Raw genomic sequence first — 27,666 nt, forward strand, 5'->3', positions numbered from 1 at the left:
TGCTCCAGTTGGGGGAGGTCACACGCCATCGTTCACTGCCACGTGGCCTCGTACCCCGCAACACAGTGGGGCGGGCAGGTGGGACTCGTCTCCCCAGGGCCCTCCTGATGGCCCATGGTGCTGCACAGGTTGCCTGACCTGTGATTTTTTTCCCCTGCTTCCTCACAGCTGCCACCACCTGTGACCCGGTGGTGGAGGAGCACTTCCGTAGGAGCCTGGGTAAGAACTACAAGGAGCCCGAGCCAGCGCCCAACTCAGTGTCCATCACAGGCTCCGTGGATGACCACTTTGCCAAAGCTCTGGGCGACACATGGCTTCAGATCAAAGCAGCCAAGGACGGCGCGTCCAGCAGCCCTGAGTCGGCCTCGCGCAGGGGCCAGCCGGCCAGCCCCTCCGCCCACATGGTCAGCCACAGCCACTCGCCATCCGTGGTCTCCTGAAGGGATGCTGCCCTCTGGCCACGCATGGATCTGCATGGTTTGCCTGAGCTTTGAACAGTCAGTGCTTAAAAACAAAACAAAAAAGTTGGGGTGGGGAGGGGGGATAGGGATGGTTTATTCGCAAAAACCATGTCGGGATTTCTGTTCTCTTCTGTTTTCATACTTGCTTGGTATTCATACAAGGGGCCTCAGACGTGGCAGCAGGAACGACGTGTGGAACATCCGTCTAATGTAGCATCCTTACTTCCTGCCTCAGTTACCAAAGAAACCTCTGATGCAGGCCTGACGGGGCCCAGACTCTGGCGCACATTCTCGGTCACGAGCCATGACGACGTTGGGGACCCAGACACTTTGTGCTTTCTTCCATTTGCTTCTCAAGCACCAGGTGTGCATGGCTCAGCTTCCATGGCGTGTTCGGGTGGGTCCGTGTGTGCGCGCGTGTATACTTGAAGAGAACTGCCGTGTCTGATTTGCACTTTTGGAGGACTGAGTTGCCTGCCTGGCAGCTTTCCGTGAGGCGCAAGTGCTCTGAGGGCAAACTGCTGAAGAAACGATGGGTTCGAGGATGACATTTCCAACCATTTGTGCGTTTTTATTATTGAATTTAGACAAAACTGCTTTGGAAGGGGAAGTCTCATACCGGTTATAGGTCTTTCTCTCTAGATTTCAGGTGCTTGCAACGGACTGCAGACTCCACTGATCACGGGCATTTACCTTCTCTGAACACTGCGGCGTGTGAGGCTAGAGCTGAGGTGGGAGGATTCCAGAGTGCTTTAACCATGACGCATGTTTCGATGGAGAAAAAAATAGCTGGTTTCTATTGTATAGACAGTAAACACAAACCTTACTACTTACTAGCTTCTTTTCAGAATTAGTTTATTTTTGTCAGTTACAGTCCTAGATATACTTACTGCTGGTACAGTTGTACTCTAAGATTTGTATTTGATACTCACTTTACTTGCAAGGAGGGCTGGGGACAGCCGATAGGCCCAAGGGAGGCGCACTGGAGCAGCTGGGCCACTGTGGTGAAGGCCAGAGTTTGCACTGTGGGCTGACGCGGTCACTGGTTTTCTGCGTCCCGTCTGCTCTTACAAGCTCCCAGGGGAGCGTCTTCCAATTTCCCTGATGCACAGACTGCTCCCTTCCACCTCCCTTGGCTGAACAGCAGATTGCTGACAATCTGTGATAAGGTTTTTTGATGCTTCCTCGCATGCTGGGGCCCAGGCAGTATACATTCCTGACTATACAGTTATTGCCACATTTATTATCGTCTGCTATATTGATAGCTACTAACTAGAACTTAGAAGACAGCGGGGTAGACATGGCGGTGGGTGCCCCACAGCTGTTTCTCTGGTCCATGAGCTGTTCTGCCCTCTGCCCCTCACATGCGCTGCATCCAGCCTGGCCCACTGGAGGGCTCAGGACACCACCACACACGGCCACCTCGTCCGAGACTCCTCCACACAGAAGCCCTTGAGGCCGGCTTTGAGGAGGAGGAAGACAGTTAGCTGTTGCATTCTGGAAACTGGCATTGGGTGGGAAGGTGGGGGGACTGGCTCTTGTAGTCACGTGGTGACTTCAGGCCTTTAAAAAAGTAGAAGAAAAGCCCTGCTCCTCTCGCCCTTGCACACATTTCACTCCCACTTTCCTGGGCTTCCAAGCTTTGGCATTCGGGCCCCTATATTTTCTGTAGGAGAAAAATTGTTGAGAAACACTTTTTTTATATAGGTAACTTTAAGACCATCATTACGCTGTGCGTAAAGAATGTACAGAGAAATTTGTAGGTATTTTTTGAAGAACAATTAATTTGTTAATGATATGTAGCTATTTAATTTTCCCCTTTCCCATGGTAATCATTTTTTTGTTGTTGTTTGGGAAAAAAAAGTTGATCTTTTTTTGTTGGTGTAGATTTTGTCTGTAAAAGTGCAGGCACACAGTTATTCTATGAGGACACTGCATCTGCATTAATAGCCACTAGTTTGTTATTGCTACAGGCTACTGAGCGTCGTAACAGGAACACGACCGCACCGCGGACAGGCTCTGCGGAGAACGCGCCTCGGACACTTCTGTCGGTGCACAGGGTCGTCACTTTGGGAGGGATGGCAGTGCCGGTGGCCGGGTCCCCGGTGCGCTGACCTATCTGGGATAGGCAGTCCCTGCAGGGGGCTTGGGCAGAGGGGGCAGTGGAAAACCAAACATTTCCCAGCACCCTCCCCGAGAAGGGGCTCCGAGGCGTTCTCCCCAGGGCCGCGCTGTCTGCGGTGCGTTCTGCCCCTTCTCTCCATGTTTGTAAATCTGTAATATACCAATCTCTGTGGCCTGTTTTTCCTGGAAGAAGAAGAAAAAAAAGGTTTGGCAGGCCATCTTTTTTTTTTTTTTTTTTTTTTTTTTTTTGTACTTAAAAGTAGCCTTAAGAACAATAATAAAGTGCTCTTAAACCACAGGCTGGACGTGTGACTCTTCAGTCCTGGGTGACAGTGCGGTGGCTCTGCACCTATTGAAGTTCCAATAAAGGTAATTTTTAGTTTTTTGACTCTCTACTTTAGGTCAAGTGTTGTTTCTAAGTCTCTGGAAATCCTGCTGCTGTTAAGAGGTAGCCCCGGACTCCATTTTGACTTTGGTTCTAGGCCTAAGATAACAGCTGAACCCAGATAAAGTGTGCTAGGGGTGCCTGTGGCACGACAGCTATCCAGGGACAGGCATATCCGGGTAGGGTGGACACCTGTGCCAAGGACTTGCCCACTGTCCACACCCAGCACCAGTGTGCAAACGAGAACGGAGGGGAACCAGTCTACCTGACCACAGACACACAGCCACCCACCCCTAGGAACCGACCTTGGGCAGAGGGTGGGGAAAGGTGCCAAACTCTGCCTGCTGTGGACCAGCCCCAGGACTCTCCCTTAGCTCAGGGCAGCTTGTGCCAAAAGGATCCAGTCCTCACAGGTAAGGGGACAAGGAGGGGGAGGAGAGCCCCCCTCAAAGCAGAATCCCACAGTGGGGTTGCACTGCACCCCGGGGACTTGGGTGCTGCCTCCCTCCAGTGGCTCAGGGCAAGAGCTGGTTTCCCACTTCCCCAGTTGATCCCCAGATCCCTATCGTAACTTCTGGGGGCCAAAGCAGAAGGACCCTGGGAACCTGGATACTGTGACAGCAGGGGGGGTGGAAAAAAAGTGCACATGGAGGGAACAGAGCCCCAGATCAATGGCTGTGCCAAAGCCAAAGGTTATTATTGAAGTCAGGGCTGGGGAGTGGTGACTCGGGAGAACACAGAACACTGGCGGCAGAGGGAGCACCCCAGTCCTCGGGATGAAAGGGACCAGGGAGGTGACAAGAGCCCAGAATCACCAGTCTGGGGTGGCAGGTCTGCTCCAGTGACTGAGTGTAGCCTCAGCAGGTACCAGAGAGAAGCAGGCTCCACACGAGGCAAGGGTGGCTCAGATGGTCTCGTCGTCGCTCATGTCCCAGATCTGCAGGGGGAAGGGGAGACACTCAGCAGAGGTGATGTGCTGCCAGGTGGTACTCACTGACGCTGTTGCCGTGACAACAGGATCTCCCGCTTGCAGCTGGGGCGCTCCACCTCCCACGCTGGTCTGACACCCCATTTCTTGTACAAGGAACCAAATCTCAGAGGTTACTTCCTTTGCCTGGGTCCCACTCGGATGTGAATGGGGAGGGCAGCGACTGTAAGCTGCTACCCTCTCACCACTCCCCAGGGTCTTGTCCAGCCACAGGCAGGAAGGTAAGCTCCACGGGGTGGTGGGGTGCTGGCTAAGGCTGTCTAGTGGCACAATAAATGCACCCCACCTCAGGAAGCCGCCTCCATCGTCCTCTCAACTCTAGTCCAGTTGCTGAGAGCGAGCCCCACCCACCAGCCCCAGAGGTCCTTGCTTCCTGGCCTGTGTCTGTGGGGAGCCCAACTCTTCTGAGCCTGACCTGATGCTGTGAATTGGGTGGCGTGCTCGGCTGGCAGCATCCCAGTAAGGAGAGGAGAGAGGAGGCCCCTGCCTGCTGGCCCCACAGGGGGGCCTTCCCTGCGACCCTGGCCATGAAACCCTCGGGGGAACAGGGCAGCCTGAGACTCGCACAGCACCCTGGCTCCTGGGAGGGCTGGGTCCTGAACCTGTGCCCTCAGGCTTTCAAAATCCCTACGACTGGTTGCAAGCCCCCCTCGCCCCAGCTCCAGCAGAGCTGCCAGGAGGAACAGTGTGTTTACACGGGGCTGCCCGGGGAGCGGGGAGGACCAGCCAAGGTAAACACCCACCCCAGCTTGCCTTTCAAAGGCGAGGATGTGGAAAATAAATAGGGGGAAATTTCCTCCCTCTGGACTGAGGGGTAGCGGGTGACCCCCTCCTGCCCCTTCATTTCCACGCAGGCCCACTGCCTGAGCTTGGGGACGGGTGGGAGATTGAGATCCCGATGCTGGCCAAGCAGGGCCACGTGTGGAAGGGCAGTGTGTCATGTCAGGCCCTGCCTCACGGTGCAAGCTCCCCGCCAGGCTCATCCCCAGCACACCTGGAAACACCTGCTGGGATGAGATGAGCAATATCGAGTGGCGGCCCCAGTTCCAACAGAGGCTGCACTGAGCAACCCCTGACCCTGATCTGGTTCTGAAGGTGTGCGCAGGGAGACCGAGCCACTCAAGGGGTCGCCAGCACCACTCAGCCACTCTGGCTGTCATTCAGTGAACTCAGGCGTCAAGCCCTCCCTGGGCTGGGCATGTTGTAGACCTGGAATGCAGTAGGCACTCCCTCCTCACACCCACCTGTGTGGTACAGCGGGAAACAAGCTCAGAGAGGTAAGACAACTTGCCCAGGACCACACAGCAAAATGGACTATGCATGCGGTGTGTGGAACAGGCTGGGCAGGCTGCATGGAGGAAGATGACACAGGGAGGCATCAGGCCAAGAGGAAGGAGAATGAGGAGCTCTATGGGCTGAGGCTCTAGGACATTCTGCCCAGCCTCTTTAGAGCACCAGTTGGGCAGGCCGGGCACCAGTGAATGGCATTCTGCCAGTGGGTAGACAGAGCTGCTCACACTCTGGGCCAAGGGCAGAGCTTTATGGGAAATCAAGAACATCCAGAGATCCTCTGACCACTTCATCACCTACTGTCAGATCTCAGCTTAGGGGGGAGGGCCTGGGAGATGTGGCCCAGGAGGCAGCAGGCTAGCAGGGGGCCTGGTCGGCCCTTGCTCCTGGACAGATTCAACTGCTCGAGAAGGGGCTGACCAGTAGGGCTGTTGCTGTTGAGGCTGGGCTGTGCCGAGGATCCTGTGGGACATCCCCAGGGCTTGCTGTGATGCAGCTCTACAGAAGGGCTGGCGGGCAATGCATTTTACATAACTGCGCGGGGATTTTCCAGAACCAGCTCCCTGGCAGGGACAGGCTCTGCTGGGCAGTCTGGCCTTTCCCCTCACCAGGCACAAAGGCAGCACCTGGGAAACACAGACCTCGTCTCCTTGAGCATGGACCCCGCGGGTGCTGAGATCTGCTTCCTGAATCCTCAACTCCAAGTGCAGTACCTGGCCTGAGCAGAGGTGCCATGCGTGTCCTCTGAACAAGGGAAGGTCGTGGAAAACGGCACAGATTTTAAAAGTGTTCAGAGTGCTGGCATGGGTATGAAGACACACGGCCCAGGAGGGGTGTAGATTGGTACTGTGTGTTTTAAAAGAAGAGATTTGCCACTACAGAGCTTTAACGGAAGTCCACCTCCTAAAGGAGAAACAATCTCTCTGTGCAGACAATACCAAAGAACTAGAAAATCCAAAAATAAATGCTAAGGTGAATATAAACAGGAGAACTGCTTTAAGATGGCGACATAAAATTGACAAGTTCCAGCCCCCCAAGTGCAAACAATGTCCAGTTCAGAAGGAGAACAAAAGAGTTGAATCCATTATAAGAGCAATGAAAAAGACAAGCTGTTGGGGAATAACCCTGATGTAAAATGTACAAAACTCATATGAAAAACCCCAGAACATTCCAGCAGCAATCCTTCAAGAACTGTAACTTCAGAAAGACTAAAGTAAACTGGAACAAATGAGCAACACCCCTTGCCTTTGCACAGGACAAGTCAACATCAGTAAAGATGTCAAGTTTTCCCAAGTGAATGTAGAAGTTTAATACAATCTGTTTTTAGAAACCACCAAATCTCTCTTCTGGAGCTAGAGAATCCGATTCTAAAGTTTTGTAGAACAATTAATAAGCAAGAATCCTACTAAAACTGGGGAAGGTGGACAGCGACGGCTCCCCTGCTCCATGTTCGCAGGGCAAGGCAAAGAGCACCGGTCTCCAAAACCAAGAGCAGAAGGCGTTGCTATGACAACAGGCAGCTCTCCCCACCCCAAACAGGGTGAGCCTAGAAAGTAGGATGCAGAATCCACGCACGTCCAGAAAGCTAGCATTTCACCATGCAGGTTTGGAAAATGGGAGCTCAAATCATTAGAAAAAGATGGACGTTCAAATAAGTGTATATGATTAGTAACTTAAAACAAGATAAAATTGATTCCAGGCTTTCTGCTGTATGTTGGCATCAACTCCAAATGGAACAGAGATCTCTGTGTTAAAGAAAACAAAGCCATGAGCACTCTAGATGCAAATGGGCAATCCCCCTACAATGTGGGAGTGGGGAAAGCCTGCAAACCCAAGCCTACGAGCAAAAACAATGGGTGCATCTGACCTTGCAGAAGCATGTGTGCAGTATTGCAAGGGAAAACACAACAAGCAGAGACAAAACAAAAACAAACCTACAAACCAGGAGAAAACCTACCTCAAAGGGCTTGCCACTCTCCCTAACTGACAGAGACCTCTCAGAAATCAAGAGGAGAAAACCAATAAATTGACTTAGAAAAATATAGGCAAATGGCCCTCTGACACAAGAAAAGTTGCTCAACTTTACTTGTAAGAACAGAAATGCAGACATTTCTTAGGACACAAAAGAAAAACCTGATGTGCATTTCCTGGGAATTGAAGCATCTAGCCTTTGAAAGAGACCACATCAGACATGTAAAGGCAGAGGCAAGGCGCAATCGAGGAGAAAATGCCTACGATGTCTATGGGAAGGACTTGTATAAAGAACTCTCTGCACTCAGTAAAAGATGTGCAAACTGATTCCTTAAAACTGGTCAAAAGAGTTCAACACTCCACAATGGAGGATGCAAAACAGCCAATAATCAGAGAAGGTGCTCAGCATCCTTAGTCTTCAGGGAAATGCAAAGCAAAACCACAAAGAGATGCCATAGCCAGCGCCTCCTGGTGCCTGCAGCAAACTGATGGGCAGTGGTGTGCCCCATGGGGGTGCAGGTCTCCCCCATGCTACTAGAGGGAAACCACTTTGGAGGAAGGTCTGGTGATTTGTAAAGCTAAACACACTCGCCCTGTGACCCAGCACTTCCACTCCCATTTACCCCGAAGAAGCAGCAAGACCACAGAGGCTTGTGCGAGAATGTTCACAACAGCCTTCTTTCTGGTGGGCACAAATGAATTGACTCAAGTGGCCATCCAGGGAAAAACAGAAGAAATGAACAGAATGTTCATACACCAGAGCTGTAGTTCGGCTCTGGAGTGTTCCCCCAAAGCCCATGTATTAGAAGTTTGGTCCCCAGAATGGCACTACTGGGAGATGGTGGAATCTCTTAAGAAGTAGGAGGTCTTCCAGTCAGTGGGAGGTGTGCCTCTGAAGGGGACAGTGGGATCCTGGTCCCTGCCTCTTCCTCTTTTTGCATCTGCCCTGTGGTGTGTTTCTGCCGTGCTGTGCTTCCTCAGCACAGTCCCCACGGCACAGGAGCCGGCTGACCTTGGCTGAAACCTTTCACACTCGAGCCCAAACAACTCTTCTCTCTTAATAGGCTGATCACCTTGGGGGTTTGTACAGTCACACAAAGCTACCACGAATGGGTACTGCTCACCCACAGGAAAAACAAATTACCGATGCACACGACGTGATGGCTTCTTCATCCTGAGTCCCCGCAGCCCAGCAGGGAGGAGGGTAGGAACGGGGCAGTGGTGGTCAAAGGGCACAGGGCTCCACCAAGATGCAGCAAGAATGAGCCTCGTGACCCCAGGCACGGCACGGCGGCCAGTTACCATCACGCTCTTGATAGAGATTTGCTACCAGAGACTGATTGTAGGTGTCTTACCATTTCACTGTGTGTGCCACCTCTCAAAACATCACACGGCACACCTTAGACACATGCAGTTTTTTAAACACGCGTGACATAAAAGTATGTGCTGAATAGTTTCACCTCTTCTGGGATTTTGCATAAATGAATCTATGGTCACAAAGCAGACCACAGGTCATGACCCAACAAATTCTGCTTTAAATGGGTGCAGTTTATTGTACATAAATTACACATCAGCAAGTTTTTTTGTTTTTTTGGTTTTTTTTAAATAGCCGCATCGAGAGCACATTTCCCTACCTATCAGATGGGCAAAAACCCCACAGCTTGACAGCACGTCCTGCCTGTGAACCTTGGGGAATCATCACTAACACACATTGCTGGTGGACACAAACAGGGACCCACGCGGCAGAATTACTTGTGCTTTACCTTTGGTCCTGGCCGCCTCACTTTCAGGAGGCTGTCCCAAGAATACTTACACTTCCATGTCACAAAAGGCCATTATTCATTGCTCTGTGATTTGCTGAAGGAAAGGACAAGACAACTGGAGAGGGCCTACACAGGGAACATACCGAGGGACCGTTCATTGCACATTCACACCTGGGCTGCTGTGGCTGCACACAGTGAGCAACAAGAGTTCAGTAAGCTCACATGGGCCGATTTCCAGGATTTTATTTCATGAAAGAAAAATGTGGACCATCTGTGGCATGCCACCTTGTGTGTAAGAAAAAAAGGAAAATATTGAATTTTGCAAAAAAAAAAAAAAAAAAGCAAATAATGAATAGAAAGTTAATTAAAATACGATAGGAGGTGAGTGGGAATGGAACTGAGATAGTTCTGAGCAAACCTTAATACAGAATCAAATATGTTGTGCTACATTTAAAAAATTTAAAAAATAGTACAAGAAACAAAGAAACTGGACTTAATTACATTGAACAGCTTTTCTGCTTCAAAGGACATGACTTAGAAAGTCAGAATGAGAGAAAATATTTGCAAATCATGGATCTGATAAGAGTCTTATATCTAGAACATATGAAGACCTTTTACAACTCAATGAGAAAAGAGTACACAAATAAAAAGTAGGTAAAGGAGTTGAACGGGTACTTCTCCAAAAATAGACACATGAACTGCTAGGAAGCCCAAGAAGAGGTCCTGGAACATTGTTAGTCACCAGGCAAATGCAAATCAAAACCACAAGACACCCCACTTCATACCCGCGAGGATGGCCACAAGAAAGTCGGATAAAAACAAGTGTTGTCAAGGGTCTGGACAAAATGGAGCCTCATTGTTGCTGTTAGAAATGCAGAATCAGGTCTGGGGAGACAGCTCAGTTGGTAGAGTGCTTGCCTCACAAGCACAAGGCCCTGGGTTCAATCCCTGGTACCGCAAAAAAAAAAAAAAAAAAAAAGCAAAACCAGCAGTCTGGTCACATTGGAAAATAGTGTGGCAATTCATAAAAGAATCCACACAAACATTTGCACACTAACATTCATGTGTAACAGACAACAGTAAAAAAGTGGAAACCCCATGGATGTCTACCAGACAATGGATAAGTAAAATATGGCACATCCACGCAACAGTAGTGTCAGCCCAGCCTGCCTCACCTGGACATCTCAACTGGCCCAGGAGGGGCACCACTGCCTCCAGGCAGCAAAGTGGGGATTACGGAGAGGATGACAGCATTGTCAAGGACACAGGGTGTCTGCTTCACCTCGCCATTTTCTTAACGTTAAACATGATCCTTGCACAGCCCACCGGGGCTGTGAAGTCTGTCCCGGGACCGTGCCACTCTTGCTCCAAGCACTACCTCTTACGCTGTTGTGGCCCCCCACACCCCAAGCCAACAGCACACACAGGATGACAAATCTGCCCCAAGGGGTGTCCTGGCTCTGCCTTCCTACCCAGATCAGGCTTTTCAGCCATGGCAGGTATTAGTCTGTGCAGTTCTTGGCCACCTTGGGTAGGCTGGGCCCACGTGACCCCCTCAGGCCACCCCCCCACTGTGAAGACAGCAGAGCTGGGCCACCACCCTGAAGGAGGAGGAAGGGGTGCTTCCAATCAGAACTCCTCACAAAGCGCCAAGGAGGTCTGGCCTGGACTGCACACACCCCACGGCCTCCAGGTGTGACCTCTCTCCAAGTGAGACAGACGCACTTGGAAGGAGCCTGTGTCATCCGGTTTCAAACTCACAATCCATTTCTGGACCACACTGCCTGGAGCCTGCCATGAACTAAGGTCCTTCTTTTACAAACACTGTAATTAGCTTGTGAATGGCACAATTATATTTTGGTTTATGTGTGTTAAAAGTCTTCATTTGTTAAATGTAAACATTTTAAATACACCACAGTTTATGAAAGTGGGTTTTGGCATTTGTTTTAATATCAGGATGGAGGCATCTAGACCTCTCCAGCCTCGAGCAGGTACCCTGCCTCCCTGCTGTGGCCCTCCGGGTGTGCTCTTACTGGGAAGGACAAAGAACCAGGGGGCCTAGGCATTTGCTAGGGAAAGGTAAAGACGTTGGACTGGACTTCCCCAGCAGACTTTCCAGGCAGGATTCAGTCCCCTTGGGGGAAGAATGGAGGCCCCATCTCGTTCCAAAAGGACACAAGCGGCTCTTTCTCCCCTTGGGTGCACCACCGTCACCAACCACTCACTGGTAGCGCAGCCCAGGGGGTGGTATAGCCTTCACTTCCTACCTGCCTAGGTGGTCAGTACCTTCCTCAAACCTTTGGGACTAAGTAGGGGCACACTGACCCTCAGTCTGTAAGACCTTTAGTGAGCACTGCCAGGAGCTGGCCCTGGGGACCAGGGAAGAAAGGAGAGACACCCAGAAATGATTCCAAGCAAGATTCAGGGGGAATGGCAGCAGAAAGACACAGTCCCACGAGAGCCGGGCCAGACAGGGCTGCTCGGGACCAGGAACCTAAGTAGTACCGTAAGGACTAGGAAAAAGATGGGGCTTGCAGGGGGAACGCACAATGGACTGTGGCCCATGCTTGGTCCATGAATGACATCCTGGCTGGGTCTATGGATAGGTAGAAACGAGGAGAAAGTTGCCTGACAGGACAGGCCCTCGGGTGGAGGGGGGCGGGCAGCAGAGCACAGGCTACATGGTCTGGACAATCTGGGAGCCAAGGCGGGCAGGGTCAGTGATGGCTCCAGGGTCACTGCAGGCCCTTGATACCCATGAAAGAAAAGTGCATTCATTGACCCCCAGTTATCAGTGATTCTAGCTGTTCTTGGGCCTCTGTGACCTCTCTGGTACTGTTCCCATCTGCACAGGGGTCAGCAGGCCATGTTTCTGAGGTAAGTCAGGGCCTCAGACCACTGACCCTTATTCTCCTAAGCTCCACCCTCAGCTGTTCCCAAGCCAGACCACAGAAATGAAGAGGGGTGGGCATTTCTTCTTCTTAGATCAGTGGTATTCAGAAAGGATGCTTTGCTCCAAGCACCTGGGAGTCCCCCCAGGTGGGAAAGTCTTGAAGGTGGCCAGGCCAGATCCCAGCCACTTGTGCAACACATGGTCAGGCCCTGGGGCTGCTGGGTCAAGGCCCAGGTTCTGACTTCTGCGTGCTGGATTCCTGCCTGGACTATAACACAAAGACCTGAGTAACTCAGGGCTGGTCTTGCCAGCTCACTCATGGTCAAGTCTAGAATGAGAGTGGGCACTGAATGCAGGCCCCAGGGTCCTCAACTTCCCATTAGGTGAGGGTGGCCAGTGTGGACTGCGTAGGTATGTTGGTGCCTGTGGATGACAGGCCTTACCGAGTGAACAAGAGGAAGAGAGGTGGAGACTGCAAGAGGAAGGACAGACCAGGTGGCAAGGGAGTCCCACCCCCTCCAGACTTCCCAGTGCCCTTGCCTGTCACCAGCTGACTTGACCTAAGCTTACCTGCTACCCACAGGCCTGTTCCTTCCTTCAGGGGGACAAAGTGATTTCTCCCCCTCCCTCTCTCACCACCATGTCTTCTGAAAGACGCCTTCCACCAGCCCTGGGAGAGGGATGACGACGCAGCTTCTCCTCTCCAGGTCCCTAGCTCCAGAGGGCTGGGGCTGGTGCAAGCTGGGGGAGGGGAAGAACAGAACTTTGGGGGCAACTTCTGGCTCTAGAGTCCTCTGGTAAAGAAGTTTCCCCAGCTGTTCCCATTCCCAGTCCTATAGGTGCCACCAGTTCTAGGGCTGAGGTACACTGACCTGACACTCTGACACTGCTCAGGGGGATCTAGGAACAAAGGGAGGGTTTTACTAGGAAGGAGCAGTCACAGCCAACGCAGCCAGTAAGACATAAATGATGACTTACACAAAGAAACAGGGCCACTAAGGGTGAGGCGAGTAAAGAGGGAAAGGAAACGCTTTATGTTGGCAGGATGGTGGTCCCTGTGGTGGGGTCTTGTGGAAATATGCCTGCAGGATGCCCTGCCACCCATGCTCCCCTGCACCAGCAAGGACATAGGGCTAGGCCTGGAGCCCAGACGAGGCTGCATTTCCACAACAGGGTTCACGCTCAGCAATTCCACACTTCGGGGCTCCACCCCCAGGAACAAAGCTAAGACTGAAAACATGGAGAGACCTGGGCTGTGCCCTGGATGGGGATGCCCACGGGTGCCACCTTAAAGGAAGTGCAGAGGGGAGTAGAGAGTGGAGAACAGCTGTGGGGCTGAGGAAGAAGAAATGGAGGAGCAGGTCCAGGCTGCAGAGACAAGTGGGGAGACCGCGGGACAGTCGCTCTGAGGAGAGGCTGCTGTTGCCACCACCCCACCAAGGGGAAGAACAGGGCTCTGAGGCCAGGATGTGGTGAGGAGGAGGAGAAGGCACGTAGCGTGGACCATGGCCAGGAAAGAGGAACTGCGGGCCTGGGCTGGGCTGGAGCTGGAGCTGCCCTGACCCTCCTGGTACATCCCCCTGCTCCCCCAGTCCCCCTTGGGGCCTGAAGTCTGACCCTACCAAAGACCCAGGAGAGCCTGGGCTGAGCTCTTGGCATAGGACAGTCTTAGGACCTCCTTTGAAGCAAGTTTTAACTGTATGAGAAAATGCTCAGAAGTGTGTTAAGGGCAGAGAAAACAAAGTTACACGTTTGATCTGACCCCAGTTACATCTATGCATGGAAGAAAGTAAAAAAGGAAGGAGGAAAGGAAGAAAGAGAAACAAACCAATACTGAGGCAGAAGAAATAAAAAAAAAAAAATAGGTAGGAGACATAAAGGAAGGATGAGGAAATTGATCTGAGCCTCCCCATACCATCCCAGGCTAGTCACTACTGAATTCTAGGGAAACCTGTAGATCTTAAGAGTTGCCATAGGGGCTGGGGTTGTAGCTCAGTGGTAGAACACTTGCCTACCATGTGTGAGGCACTGATTCAATTCTCAGCACCGCATATAAATAAATGAATAAAATAAAGGTCCATCAACATCTGAAAATATATTAAAAAAAAGTTACCATAAAATTGCTCAGTTATGATAATTACTTGGTGCACTGCCAATTAGCCCACCAAGAGATTAAAGAGAGATGTGGTATTTTAAGAAACCCATAACTTCAGGGACTTTCTGGTACTATCTATTGATCAGATAATGGAGACCATATCAGCCTCAGGATTCTAAGGATGACCAGACCATCAGAAAGCATCTTGAGATCTTGAGACTAATGTCACCTCCATCCCTCATCAGGTTTCCTTTATAAGAGAAACTGGGAATTCAAAAGCACCTCTCCCAGTGTTCAGAGGGCCCACATTCTCCCTTGCACAAATGTATATTCCTTACTTTCTTTAAAACAAACCTGTGCCTCTACGGAAACATGCTGAAATCTGTCACTATATGTCAAGGACCCCACTGGTCCTGAGTCAAGTTCTCAAACTTTTCTGGGAATTCCTGGGGACATTCTTCAGGTGATAACTATTCTCCAGTGATCGTACCTCTGAGTGTGAATCAGGGTGTGAATTTTATTCCTGATTATTTTATTTTAAAACATGTCCACATATTATTTTCACGATCAGAAAATGAATGCAGTGGAAACAGTGGGGACCCTGACCCTCCACAAGCTCGGGGGACACTGGCTACAGGAAGCTCAGAACTATGGCCTAATGCAGTGACTGGGCGCCTACTGTTTCCTTTTGTTTCCCTCCCAAGGAAGTGCAGAGAAGCCAGAGGCCAAGGCTGGCATGTTAGCCACAGATTCCTTAGTGAGGTTTCTAGACAGAAGACCCTGAATCCCCTCCCTGCCTCAGCAACAGGCCACTCTAAGTCCCTCAAGTTATTAGTCTGGAAAATGGGCCTCCCGGCCTTGCTATATTTAGCACCCTCCCCGGGGATGTCCTTAAATGAGCACCAACCTCCAGGAGCTGCTGGAGAGTTCACTGCGCGAACTCCTGGGCCTGACTGAGCTCCAAGACCACTGAGGCAAGTCCAAAGCCCCGCAGGGAACAGCCTGGCTTGGGCTCCGAGTCCTAGGGACGAGTGACCCTCACAAGAGCAGCAGCTGCTGCTGCCCAAGACGGCGTGCTGCTTGGTGCTGGGCTTCAACCTCTCCGCGAAGCTTGGGCAGTGGTGTGGATTTATTTTGGGGATGAATTGAAGACAGGGGACATGTGGGAGAAGAGTGGCCAGGCCCTGGGCCCATTTGCTTTCTCCCAAGCTTCAAAACACATTTTTTAAATTAGGTGGTAAGAATACAGGGTAATTTTTGTGGCACCAACATACTTTCTTTCAAGATATGATTTATATGTTTGGCCCACATTTTAAATGAAATGGTTATTGAGATAAATGGCTGTACTGGAGGCCGCAGAATGGTTCCATTATGGAGTTCTGATTTTCAGTTCCTTAGAAAACTTAAAGGAGGCGGATCCTTCTGTATGTTTGTTCTACACCTCACAGGGCTTTTGGGGTCACCATCAGAGAAACAGGAAGAGAAAGGAGGAAAGCTGGGGAGTCCAGAGCTCCAGGGTGGGGTGAATGCAGGATGTGGACTCACACAGACTTCACTTGGTAGGAAGAGATGATCCTGACCAGTCCAGAATGCAAGTGACCACCCTGGAGTCTCAGGATGGGGACATCCGTCAGTCCTGTGTGAATGTCTGTCTGCCTGCAGGGAGTCCTGAGGTTCCTGCCACTGGGGCTGATCATCAGTGTCCATGAAATAAGAGAGGCTGATCCCCAAACTTTCTCAGGTTATATGTTGTTTCCATTTGTTCTTTTGAACAAACAACACTTGAAAAATTAGCTATCTACATGGAAAAAAAATGAACCATCACCCTTACCTTATGCAACATTGAAGATTAACTTGAAGTGAAGCACAGACATATATGTAAAAGCTAAGACTTTTAACATTTCTCCAAGAGAACAAAAAGGAAAATCTGAGACTTTGGTGGGCAGGCAAAGATTTAAGACATCAAAAGCAGGAACCATAAAAGAGACAATAAATCGGACTTCACTGAAATTCAAAACTCTTTTCCTCTTTCTCAAAAACATCATTAAGAAAATGAGGTGCAGTGGTGAACGCCTATGATCCCAGCAACCCAGTAGATGGAGGCGGGAGGATCCCAAAAGGCCAACCTGGGCAATTTACTAAGACCCTATCTCAAAAAATATTTTAAAAAGGACTGTGGATGTGGCTCAAGGATATAGTGCTTACCTGGCCATGTGCAAGGCCCCAGGCTCAATCCCCAGCACCATATGAGAAAGAGAGGATGAAAAGGGAAGCTGAAGACAGTGAGAAAATATATGTATCTGACAAAAGGCTTGTGTCCAGAGAACATAAGAACTCTTATAACCGAGATAAATAATCCATGAAATATGAGCAAAAGGTATGAAAGGAGTACATAAAAAGATATACAGATGGCAAATATGTACACGAAAAGATGTTCAACACATTGTCATTGTAGAACTGCAACAGAGACCATGAGATACACCACATGCCCACTCAAATGGCTGAATATAAGAGGTTTTCCAGCTCCAACTGCTGGCCAGTCTGTGGAGCAACCAACAGCTACTTTCAAAGACAGACTGGAAGTTTCTTTCTGGAGACAAGGTCTTGCTGTATTGCCCAGGCTGGCCTTGAACTTGTGGACCCAAGTGATCCTCCTGCCTCAGCCTCCCTCATAGATAAGTCTACACGTGTGTACCACTATGACCACTTTGACAGTTTCTTAAAAAATTAAACATACTTACATCAGATGACCCAGTAATTCTAGCGCTATGTGTAATGAAAGCATATGTCACACAAAGACTTATAACAGTCAGTGGAGCTGTATTTATAAAAGCTATGGTTTCAACACGTTCCCAAAACATTCATGTGTTCTCAGGATACAAAATCAACATACAAAAATCAACAGGTTTTTTACAATGAATGCACTGAAAAGGAAATCAGGAAAACAATTCCATTCACAATAGCCTATAAAAACATGCCTAGGAATATGTCTTATCAAAGAGGTAAAAACCTCTAAAGTGAATATTACAGAACACTGAAAAAAGAAATAGAAGATAACACTAGAAGATGGAAAGACCTCCCAAGTTCATGGATAAGTAGAATCAATATGGTTGAAATGTCCAGTTACCAGAAGTCACCTACAGGTCTAATGTAATCGCCATCAAAATACCAATGACATTCTTCACAGAACTAGAAAAAAAAAAACTCCAAAAATCCTTATGGAAGAATAAAAGATCCAGAATAGCCAAAGCAATTAGAAAGAAAGAAAGAAGGGATGGGGGCAGGGTGGAAGCAATGCTGGAGAATCACAATACCTGGCTTCAAATTATACTACTGAGCTTTAGTAACAAAACCTGCATGGTACTAGCATAAAAACACACAGACCAATAGTAGAGAAGAGAAGACACAGAGACAAACCGTCATAGTCTTCTGATCCTTGACAAAGGCACCAAAAATCTCTGCTGGGAAAAGTACAGCATTTTTAACAAATGGTGCTAGGAAAACTAGATACCCAAATGTAGAAGAATGAAACTAGCTCTTTCTCTCTCACCCAGCACAAAAGTCACCTCAAAGTAGATCAAAGATCTAAGAATCAGACCACAAACTTGGCAAATGCTAGAAAGAAGCATAGGGGCAACACTCCAACACAGAGGTCAGGCAATGACTTCTTTCACAGGACACCTACAACACAGTGACTGATACCAAGAATTGATAAATGGGACGGCATCAAACTAAAATCTTCTCACAGCAAAGGAAAGAGTGTAAAGAGACAGCCTACAGAATGGAAATCTTTTCTAACTACTCTTTTAAGAAAGGATTAATATCCAGAATAAAGAACTTAAAACAAAAAATCCAGTCAATAAATGGGCAAATGAACTAGATATTTTCATAAGAAAAAATTCAAATGGCCAACAAATGTATGAAAAAATATTCAACATCTTTAGCAATCGGAGAACTGTGAATCAAAACCACACTATTTTATCTCACTCCGGTTAGAATGGCAAACAGCAGCCATCAAGAATACAAACAACTGGGGCTGGGGTTGTGGCTCAGGGGTAGAGCACTTGCCCTGCATGTGTGAGGCACTGGGTTCAATCATCAGCATCACATAAAAATAAATAAAATAAAGGTATTGTGTCCATATTAAAAAAAAAAAGAATACAAACAATAAGCACTGGAAAGGATGTGGGGGAAAAGGAACACTTGTACAATATTGGTGGGATTGTAAATTAGTACAACCATTATGGAAATCAATGTGGAGTTTCCTCAAAAGACTAGGAGTGGAACCACCATATGACTGAGTTATACCACTCTAGATATTTCTCTTAAAGACAAATGATGACACATGAATCTCCAAAATACTATGCTGAGCAAAAGAAGTCAGAGAAGAAGAGTACCTGCTTCCTGATCCTGTTTATATGGAACTCCAGGAAATATCAATCTCACCTATGCAGACAGAAAGATGCTCCCGGCTGCCTGGGGCTGGGAACTGGGTAAGCTCACCAGAAAGGGCACCCAGGAAACTGTCCCCTCTGGGAGTGATAGCCATCTTCTATATTTTTCGTGTGGAAGTGATTCCACGGCTATGGAAGTTTGTCCAAACTCATAGAAATGTACACTTTTTCATACATTTTGTTTTATTTACATTCTACTTCAATAAATTCGATTTTCAAAAGAATTTAGCAGAGAAGGACTTAAAACTGACAGTGTGGGCTGGGGACATAGCTCAGTTGGTAGAGTGCTTGCCTCACATGCGCAAAGTCCTGGGTTCAACCCCCAACACAACACACACACACACACACCCACACACCAAAACAAAAAACTAAAAGTGGGGGTGGATAAGGTTTACAAATAATACAAACATATTTTTAGTAATTGACAAAAATATGAGAGAAACCCTGTGTTCCAAAACAGGGAAGAAGGCAGAGGGGCTTCTTAAAGCAGTCCTAAAGTGGGGCCCACTCCACTGCCTAAGACAAAAGCAGAACCCCAGCCATTTTATGGAACAGTCTTATGTCCCCACTATTTTAAGTTGAAGAGAACCACAGCACACTACTGTTCCCTTGTGTCCTTCCTCAGCTATGTGGCGCACCTTCTCTCGCCCTGGTTAAGAGCTCTGCCTCTGCAGCCAGACTTCTGGGCTCTGTGTTCCACTCTGCCACTTACTAACTGTGTGATCTTGGGAAACCTACCTGATCTCTCTGCACCTATGTTTCTGTCATCTGAACAAGTGAAGTAAAAAATGCCGTCTCTGTTCATTGTTCTGATAATTAAATGAGTCAATGGATATAAAGTGTTCCATTTATTGAACACCTGCTGTATGCCAGGTGCTATGCTAGGCTCTGGCTGTTCAGCAGTGACCGGGCAGATGTGGTTCCTGCCCTCAGTCAGTCCCCACTCATAGGGGGCCCATGTTGGAGTGGAGGTGACAAGAGACAACACATAACCCATTCACCCAAGTGAACAATTGAAAATGTCTCAGTACCATGAAGGAGAGTAAATCTGGGGTGAGAGGCAGAGTAATGGAGAATCACTTTAGCAAGGAATGTGGGGTTAGAGGTGCCATACAGCTGAGATCTGACAGGTGGGAAGGAGCCAGCCTGCCCAAGAGTGGGGAGGGGTAGCTCAAAGTGGGGAGGGAGCCGCAGGTGTGCAGACCCCACAGCAGGGAGGGGCTGGATGTACTCCACAGGGACTGACCACAGAGCAGGTGGCCGGATGGAAAACGGTCCCAGGCAGACGGATACAAGACCTGCAATCAGAAGGCCCATGGCGAGGACCCCAGGCTCATTCTCAGCCACTGAAAAGCAGGAAGCCACAAGATTAGGGGAGCGATGGGCATTCCCAACAGAAATGGAGAATAGTGAACATATCTGAACATATTTTGGAGGTAGATTCAACAGGCTGATCATGAATAAGATCAGAATCCTAAAATTTCAGATCTGGTAATAATCTTAAGCTGGCAATTCCTCCCTCCCATGCCTCTGCCCCACTGTAACAGAAGGGAGACTGACACACAGAGAGGGACACTTCCAGAGCAAGGTCAGTTGGGGAACTGGGCCTGGAGCTCTAGCCGACCAGGGTGGTCCTCGCCTAGCCTAGGCCAGAGCTGCTGGGTCAGCGCTGCAGATTGCGAGGTGAGAAGGCCAGCTCACTGTGGACTCCCCCATCCGAGTGCACTCACAGGAGTCTTGACTTTGAAAACAGATGGTGGTGACCCTCATGGAACACAAACATCCTCCCCTAGGTGTGCATGAAACTCTGCACTCTACTTGGGAAACGGAAGTTTTGCTTTATTCCAAAACCTACAGTCCCAGGGAGAGAGCCTGGGAAGGCACAGCCCTGACCCCAGATCTAGGCTCCATCCCAAGACAATACAAAAAGAGTCAGAGAGAAACTTCTGGTGCAGGATGCTGTCAAGGTGGAGCGTGCAGCTCCCAGCTGTCTCCCCTCCCAGGCTGGTGGCACCTTTTCCTAAGCCCAGGTTGGTAGGGGGGTTAAGTGGACCAGCCCCAGAATAGCTCTTATCATTAAAAAGCAGTCCTTAAAGACAATTATTTTGTTACCTAATTTGTCCTCAGTGAGCTATGTGGCACCCATTAGAAGCCTCTCAGCTTCCCTCCAATTTTGCTCCCCAGGCCCCAGGGCAGCCCTTCTAAATTTCTGCGACCCATGGCTCTGGGCCCTGTGGCTCTGCTGTGCAGACTGGAAACTCCTTTGGTGGGGAGCTGTTCCCTCTCATACAGAATCATTCTTTCCCTGTTGGGGATGAAGTTCTGGGGTTCCCCCCCACTGGGATTTGTAGTAATAATAATAACAACAACAATAACAATGATAGTTATTATTATTATTGTTGTTATTATTTTAAAAGAAAAGTGCTGATGCTTTAAGTGTTAGATCAAGAGGATGAGGCCAGAGGAGCCCTGGACCCAGGGCAGTTCCCACGAGACTTTCAGGAAGGCAGGAACTGGGGACAGAGTTCAAGCACAGGGCTCCTTTTCCAAGGCTCATTCTGCTCTGGACAAGGAGGCTGGCCTTGTATATTCCACAAGAGAGAGGATCAAATCCTTTTCAGAGGGACCTCCACCTAAAAGGTCAAATCCATGATGAGCTGGGTCCTCACAGGATTTACACTGTCCCCTCGGTTCACTAGCCTGAATGGCCTCAGGCAGGGGCCATCCTCCATGTCTCCCCAATCCTGACACAGGGAGCCAGCTCTGAGATCTGCTTGGTCCCTATTCTTGCTGTGCAAGCACATTTCTACCAGCTCTTGGAGAGGCCAATGCTGGAGACTCTGAGAATCACAGAAGTGAGGTCTCTACCTTAGGTACTTTTCTCCCAGGTGTCACTGGGAGAAAAACAAGACTCCTTCTGCAAGTTTTCAGTTGAATGAGAGAGATAAGGAACACTTGGATAATGTGAGGCAGGGTGTCCATGCATGGGCACAGAGAGGCCCAAGCTACAGAGGGTTGAGGGCTTAGTCCTCAGCTAAGATTCTGCAGTGGGTGGCCCTATTCTCTGAAGGATGAAACCTTCCAGCAGAAATGCTAACATGGCCTTCAGGGAAGCCCCCAAGCAGGACATTTAAGAGGAAGTAATGCACAAGGGGACAGAAGGGAGGGACAACACAGCAGAGTTGGGGCAAGAATGTGCAGCATGGGAAGTGAATGCCAGCTCAAGGAGAGCTCTGGACAGGAAGCAATGAAAGTAAAGGCAGAGAAGCTTCTGGGTGGGGTTGGGCCTATGTGAGCCTAAGACAGGAAGCTACAAATAGACTGAGCCTTGGGAAAAGCTTCTGAGCAGAGCTGACCTTCTCAGGTGTGGAAAGCAAGCTCTGGGGTCCCAAAGTAGAGAAACAGTGACTATTGCCAAGCTGTCAACAGGCCTGGAAGGCCCATCCAGGAGGGAGCAGCTTCCCACTGTGGCCCAAATGACATATGCTCAAGAGGGGACAAGGTAGTGGACATGGCTGGGTCATTAAAGAATCTGTGACATGTCCTGTTAACCAAGAGTGCAGGCAGCTCCCTGCAGTACCACAGAGGAAGAAAGGGTGGACAGCCCCTGCCTGGCAGCACGTAGCCACCAGCATGAGGGTCAGTCATCCAGGAAGGTCTCCTGCTGCCTTCCAAACTGCCTGGACTGTGGTAAGCTGCCTTGCAAGCACCTAATCCACAGGGTGACACAGGGCCTGTCTGTGAGCAGACCCTGTGAAGACAGATGCTGTGGGTATTGGTTCCAAGAGCAACAGCGTTCTGTGGCCACACCGATGGTCTTTCTTTACCTTGGCAACACTATGCCCAGGCCTAAACATAGAGCCCTCACTGGGCATCTGCTGCTGTCGCAGAGTCAGCGTGGCCTGACTGACAGCAGCGGGCAGTGTTAAGGCTCTGGAAGCTTTTCACTAGAGTGGCTGGAGTGTCACCTTCCTGTCTTGCTCAGACTGAACACCTCAGTAGGTGGAGAAGGCTGAGGTCAGGGCTGAAGGGCCCAGCCATGCCAGCTGGACGGAGCACAGCTTCTGCCCGGGGAAGAGAAGTCCACAGCTCTGGGCAGTACTTTTCCAGCCAGAAGTGTGGAAGTTCCCAACTTTTCCTTCTTGGCTGCGCATTTCTGGTGGTGGGAAACCCAAGCCTCCAGATGAGCTCCCAGTTTTAAAAACTGGCCATAACTTAAAAGCGCTTATACTTTCAAGAGCAAAAAAAAAAAAAAAAAAAAAGACTAGTTGTTTCCCTTGATAAATATTTTTTTAAACACCACTTTTATAAACAAATCAGTTTTTTGCTTCCAGTTTCTTTCATTTCCCTTTTTCCTTGTTAAATTGATAAACAACAGGCCCTGAACTCAGAAGGCTACATTTTGGTTAAGAGCAAAAAAAGAACTGTGGCTTCAAAAAATAACATCTTTAAAGAATCAGCTGCGTGGATTTCCTCCCATCCATTCTAACTTCTCAGAAAACAGTGGGTAATGACAGTTTTTAGTCATTTCAGAAAAGAGACCTCTGCTTTTGTGTATGTCTGCGACGACTGACTGTTTTTACAGAGAGGGGATTTTTTCTCAGGGGTCCCAAACTGCCCTGAAAGGAAGGTGAACAGAAGTTCATGTTGTGAGCAGCATCAAACCCAAACGGGAAAATAACAGAAAGCAAGAGCTGCTCTTTAAAATCACACTTAAAAGTCACTTTATCTTTCTTCATAAATGACTGCAAGCTGCACTGGGAAGAAAAATCACTGCAGAAGAGGTTCACAACATAAATAACCACTAAGAGATCATTTTCTTTGTTTTCCTTGGCACCGGCCTTGCCGAGTTTAAATGAACACTTACGGTGATGATGAAAGGCAGCCGGAAAAGAGGGCTAGGGGTAAACAGCTCTGCCACCCCAAGAAAGTTCCAGCCAAACCGGTCTCTCGCCCCCAATGGGCAGTTTTCAGACTCGGTATGGCAGCAGCTCCAGACCAACACCTTGCTCCAGCACCACAGTCCCTGCTCCCTGCTCTACCCAAAAGCTCCCCTCAGACTGTTCCAGTTTCTGGTCCTTCCCTCTCAGGCCTGGCCTGTTCCTCTCCAGGCTGGCAGTATATGCAGGGATGCCAACCCAGGTGGGGGAGGGGTGCAACAAAGACATGAGCAAGCCCAGCCCCGCACCCTGTGAATGCTGACTGCACGTTGACCCTGTTCTGACCACTGTGCTGTCTACTCTGTGCACATCATTAGATCCCACCTGGGCAGACGGTACTGTCATTACCCTTGTCTCTTGGGTGAGGAGCTCCTGTTCTTCATCACCAACTGATTCCATCTCCCTCTCTGCAACTCCAGCTCCTCCTTCAGACTCTGCCATCTGTCTGACCTCCTTCCTCCTCTGTTTGGGCCCCAGCACACTGTACTCTGGTTCACTTATTGTGTATGATGTGTTCTGGCTCCTCTGCATCAGAGATGGTGCCTTAGCTTTGGGTCAGTAGCATCTCACAAGGTGCTTAGCACTAATACATGCTTGGTAAATCCCAGGTCCTGCATAAAGCAATAAATCACGCTCAACAAATGCTTGTGGAATGAGCCAATAAAAGAACAAGACTGCTCACTTAGCTCTGAAGCACATATGATGTAAATGTTCTTCTTACAGCTGTGAATCTCAAGCACCTGTGGAGGGCAAGAAATCTGGCCCTGCAGTCACTGGGGAGGCTGGTCGGACTGGTTGGCGGCTTAGTATAAAATGCAACCCTACGGTTTAGTCTCCAAGTCTAAATGAGCGATCACTTTCTCAGGGATGAGTCTGGGGAAGATTACCCAAAACAATAGCAACAAAGCGTGTAGAACAGTGCTTGGCACACAGTATGCACTCAAACATTAGCTGCTGCGGTTTTCACTAGACTATTCTATGTTGTCAGGACAAAAGTTAGGGAAATTCAAAATGCAGGCTTTTAGATCATGTGATTATTCCTTGGGCTCACAAAGTTACAAACAGGTAAGTCCCCTTAGGGCAAGCCAGTAATGGACTGGCACACAGGGTGGACCCCTGAGGAAGAGGCCCTGCCTCCCAGGCAGGCTGTACCCTAGTTCATTTATAAACAGGTTCAAGTGCCAAGCATGAAGAGCAAGGCCCCTCCCGTTCCTTGGTGCCCCCACCTCTCAGGCTAATGAACAGGGTCCTTGTGCCCCATATCCACACTCTTCCTTACTTTCCTCCAGACCTCTGCCTTGGTGGGGTACCCTGCACAGCCCCAGAGCACCACTGCTAGGGCAGGACAACTGGGTTTCAGTCTCAACTCTGTAACCCATTAGCTCAGTGCACCAGGCAGACCTAGCACTGCCCTGCACAGGGCCTCCCTGTGAACAGCAGAGGGGCATCATGCACCCACCTTGCCAACTGCACAGTCCTGGTGGAAGAGACATTCAACCAGGCCGCAGGGAGGAAGGCAGTCCTCATTTTCAAGAGTAAAACCAGTGCAAAGAATTGTATTTGCTACTAAGAACAAAGAGAGAAAGATCCCAGCTGAGTGGAGGTGCTGATGGATGCAGGGACTAGGGGACAGCAAAGCTTTAGAGGCAAGCTTCACACCAAGGTCCAGGCTGGGGGCAGTTTGGAAACAAGTTTTTTTTTTTTTTTTTTTTTTTTTTTTTTAACCCCTCACATTTCTCTTTTCAACTGGTAAATCATGACTTCCCCATTCAGCATCCAAGTTTCTTGAAAACCAATGAGGGGGGGTATGGAAGTTACTTCTGTGTAACGACACAGCTCAGGTAGGTCACTACGGCCCTTTAAATTCAAAAAGTAATGCTTCCTGAAGTTAATCACACAATACGAACAGCAGCAAACACACAGAACAGCAAGGGTTTTCTCTTCCCAGAACCAATGGGAACGTGCTGCTGCGTGCAGGGCCATGCTCCCTCCCAGAGCTGCTCTGACAAATGCATGAATTGTTCAAAGCCGACAGAGTTTGTTTAGTCATGTCTGCTGAGGTGGGAAGGGTATTACAACACATCTGTGCTGGCCCTTTCTGTGGGGTCATCCAGTTCTCAGGCCTGCTTTTAACCCACCCACCCCCAGCTGCCAGCCAGAGGCCTCCTCACAAAAGCCAAGGACACAGCTGCTCCAGGGGGATTAAAAAAAAAAAAAAAAAAAAAAAAAAAAAACACCTCAGCACACACACGCTTTCCAACTTAGAAGGAGAAGATAAGAGAGAAGCGCCTGGGCTCCCCCTGTCTTCTCAGGAAAAGATAGTGAAGCTGGGATAAGAGGACCAAAGAGCATAAGGAGACAAAGGCTGAAGGTGGCTGATGGTCACAGACCCATCTCAGCCTCCCTGCAACCAAAATCAAACTTCCTTATCTCTTCACCTGTATCCATTCTTACTGCCACTAAGATGATGTGGGGGTACCTTCTGCCAGACAGCCCACCACAGATGAGACCCAGAGCATCACCACCAGGAACATCACAGGTGAAGAACAAGAGAATAGAAGCCGCCTCGTTTCTAAAGATGTGATTCTAAACTACCTTGACCTTATCTCAGATCCACGATATGATAGTGTCACTGATGTCCTATGAGTTCCTGGCATGAAATAGTTACCCTAGGACAGGTAGAAGCAAATGGCATCATCTCAGAAGTACAAGGGCAGTTCAACATTAGGAAAAAAAAAAAATCTAGTAATTTAACAGACCACACTGTTAGTTTTTATAAAAGGATAAAATCTTTGAACTTCTCAGGAGATGTAGGAAAAGTTTTTTTAACAGTCACTCAAAATTATAATAAAATGTAAAATGTACAACAAACAGGAGAAGCTTCCTTAACTTCATGAAACCTATAGTAGATAAATGGTAAAACTCATTCTCAGTATTAAAGTCTGGCACAGTTTAAGGCATCTGCAAATAGTGTATCAAGTCAACATTATTTTGATACCCATAGCCAATGTAATAAGATCAGAAAAAGAAATGAGGTATACAGAAAAGAGGAACACAGACTATTGTTATTTGCAGAAGATATGACTGTCAACATGGAAAATCTGACAAGGTTGTCCAACTGTAAAAACTAATAAAAATGTTCAAGAATGCTATTGGATATCTAATCACTACACAAAAATTGATTTTTTCTGTACACCAGTAAACAATTTGAAAATTACATAATCAAACAATTAACAATCCAACCGTTTATAAGTTAGCAACTTAAAAGCATAGTCAGGATTCTACTCTGGCAAGAGTTCTTGATGGAGGTTATAGATCAAGCAGAATTTCATACAGAATCTCATATTTAGCCTTTGAATTTGGGAGACAGAACAGCAGTAACCATATTTCTATCAGCACAACATTTTGCAGTTTACTAAGTCTATAGTCATCTATCACCATAACATCTTAGTCCCCAAAGTAATCCTGAGAGAGAGGTAGAATCTCTATATAATGCCAAAGCTACCAAATTTTTTCAGTATGTGCTGATGATTTTCTGACTCCAAAATGGCCAGGACTATAAAGTAATGCTGGATGCATAAAAGATGCTAAATAAATCAGCCAACAAGTGTATATCTATCTAATACAAGGGCAAAGGCACAGAAACAAAACAAAGAAAAAAAATCCCAATTTACTATAAATCTCATGAGTAAAATTAATCAGCAAGCCTAAAGAAGAGGGGCACTTTGTTTCTACTTTTCAGGAAATAACTAAAGTGAGATTTGAGCAGATAAATACTCAAATTTCAAACCAAGTTCGGAAGCAGTTAGGGAATATCAGGATATAGAATACTTGTTGCTGATTTGAACATCTGCTTGCTGATAAAGGGTCATGCTCTCAATCATCTGTGAGATGACAGGATAGCAGATCTGCTATAGACCTGGAATGCCTGCTATTCATTAGTGCACCAAAAACAGACTGTCCATTCTTTACTAGCATTCCTCTGCTTTTCTGAGAAACACAAAGCCACTACCACCATCTTGTGTGGTACCTCTGTGCTTCTGTAATACGCCCCAGTTGAAGGAAAAGCCCACATTGGGTTTCCTGGTGTTGATCACAGTGGAATGGGCATCTCTGCTGGTGGCCAGAGGCATTTTCTGGGCTTCAAAGGCATAGCTCAGCTCTGCGAAGGGGAGCCTGTCAGACAGAAGAAGGGGCACACGGAACGGGGAGGGATGGGGGTTCCTCTGATGGAGATATCCATGAGAGAAAAAACAGAATGCTTCAAGCGGCTTTTGAACTGAGACTTTTAAAAAACGTGTT

The 27,666-nt window shown here is 48.4% G+C and overlaps 2 protein-coding genes across 8 annotated transcripts in view; one reads left to right on the top strand and one right to left on the bottom strand.

The window, feature by feature from the left end:
- VGLL4 (vestigial like family member 4) overlaps window positions 1-2,883 on the top strand; it is a 166,573-nt gene extending 163,690 nt beyond the window's left edge. For all 4 annotated transcript variants that reach the window (XM_079122510.1, XM_079122511.1, XM_079122509.1 and 1 more), the window contains one exon: window positions 169-2,883. In XM_079122510.1, the coding sequence (XP_078978636.1) occupies window positions 169-440 (272 nt within the window). In that variant the 3' untranslated portion in view covers window positions 441-2,883. The remainder of the gene's footprint in view (window positions 1-168) is intronic.
- Window positions 2,504-27,666, bottom strand: part of ATG7 (autophagy related 7) — a 237,436-nt gene continuing 212,273 nt past the window's right edge. For all 4 annotated transcript variants that reach the window (XM_079122505.1, XM_079122503.1, XM_079122504.1 and 1 more), the window contains one exon: window positions 2,504-3,907. In XM_079122505.1, coding sequence (XP_078978631.1) covers window positions 3,875-3,907 — 33 coding nt within the window. In that variant the 3' untranslated portion in view covers window positions 2,504-3,874. The remainder of the gene's footprint in view (window positions 3,908-27,666) is intronic.

This window comes from Sciurus vulgaris, assembly GCF_902686455.1.
Source record: "Sciurus vulgaris genome assembly, chromosome: 19".
In the NCBI taxonomy this organism is placed as follows: Eukaryota; Metazoa; Chordata; class Mammalia; order Rodentia; family Sciuridae; genus Sciurus; species Sciurus vulgaris.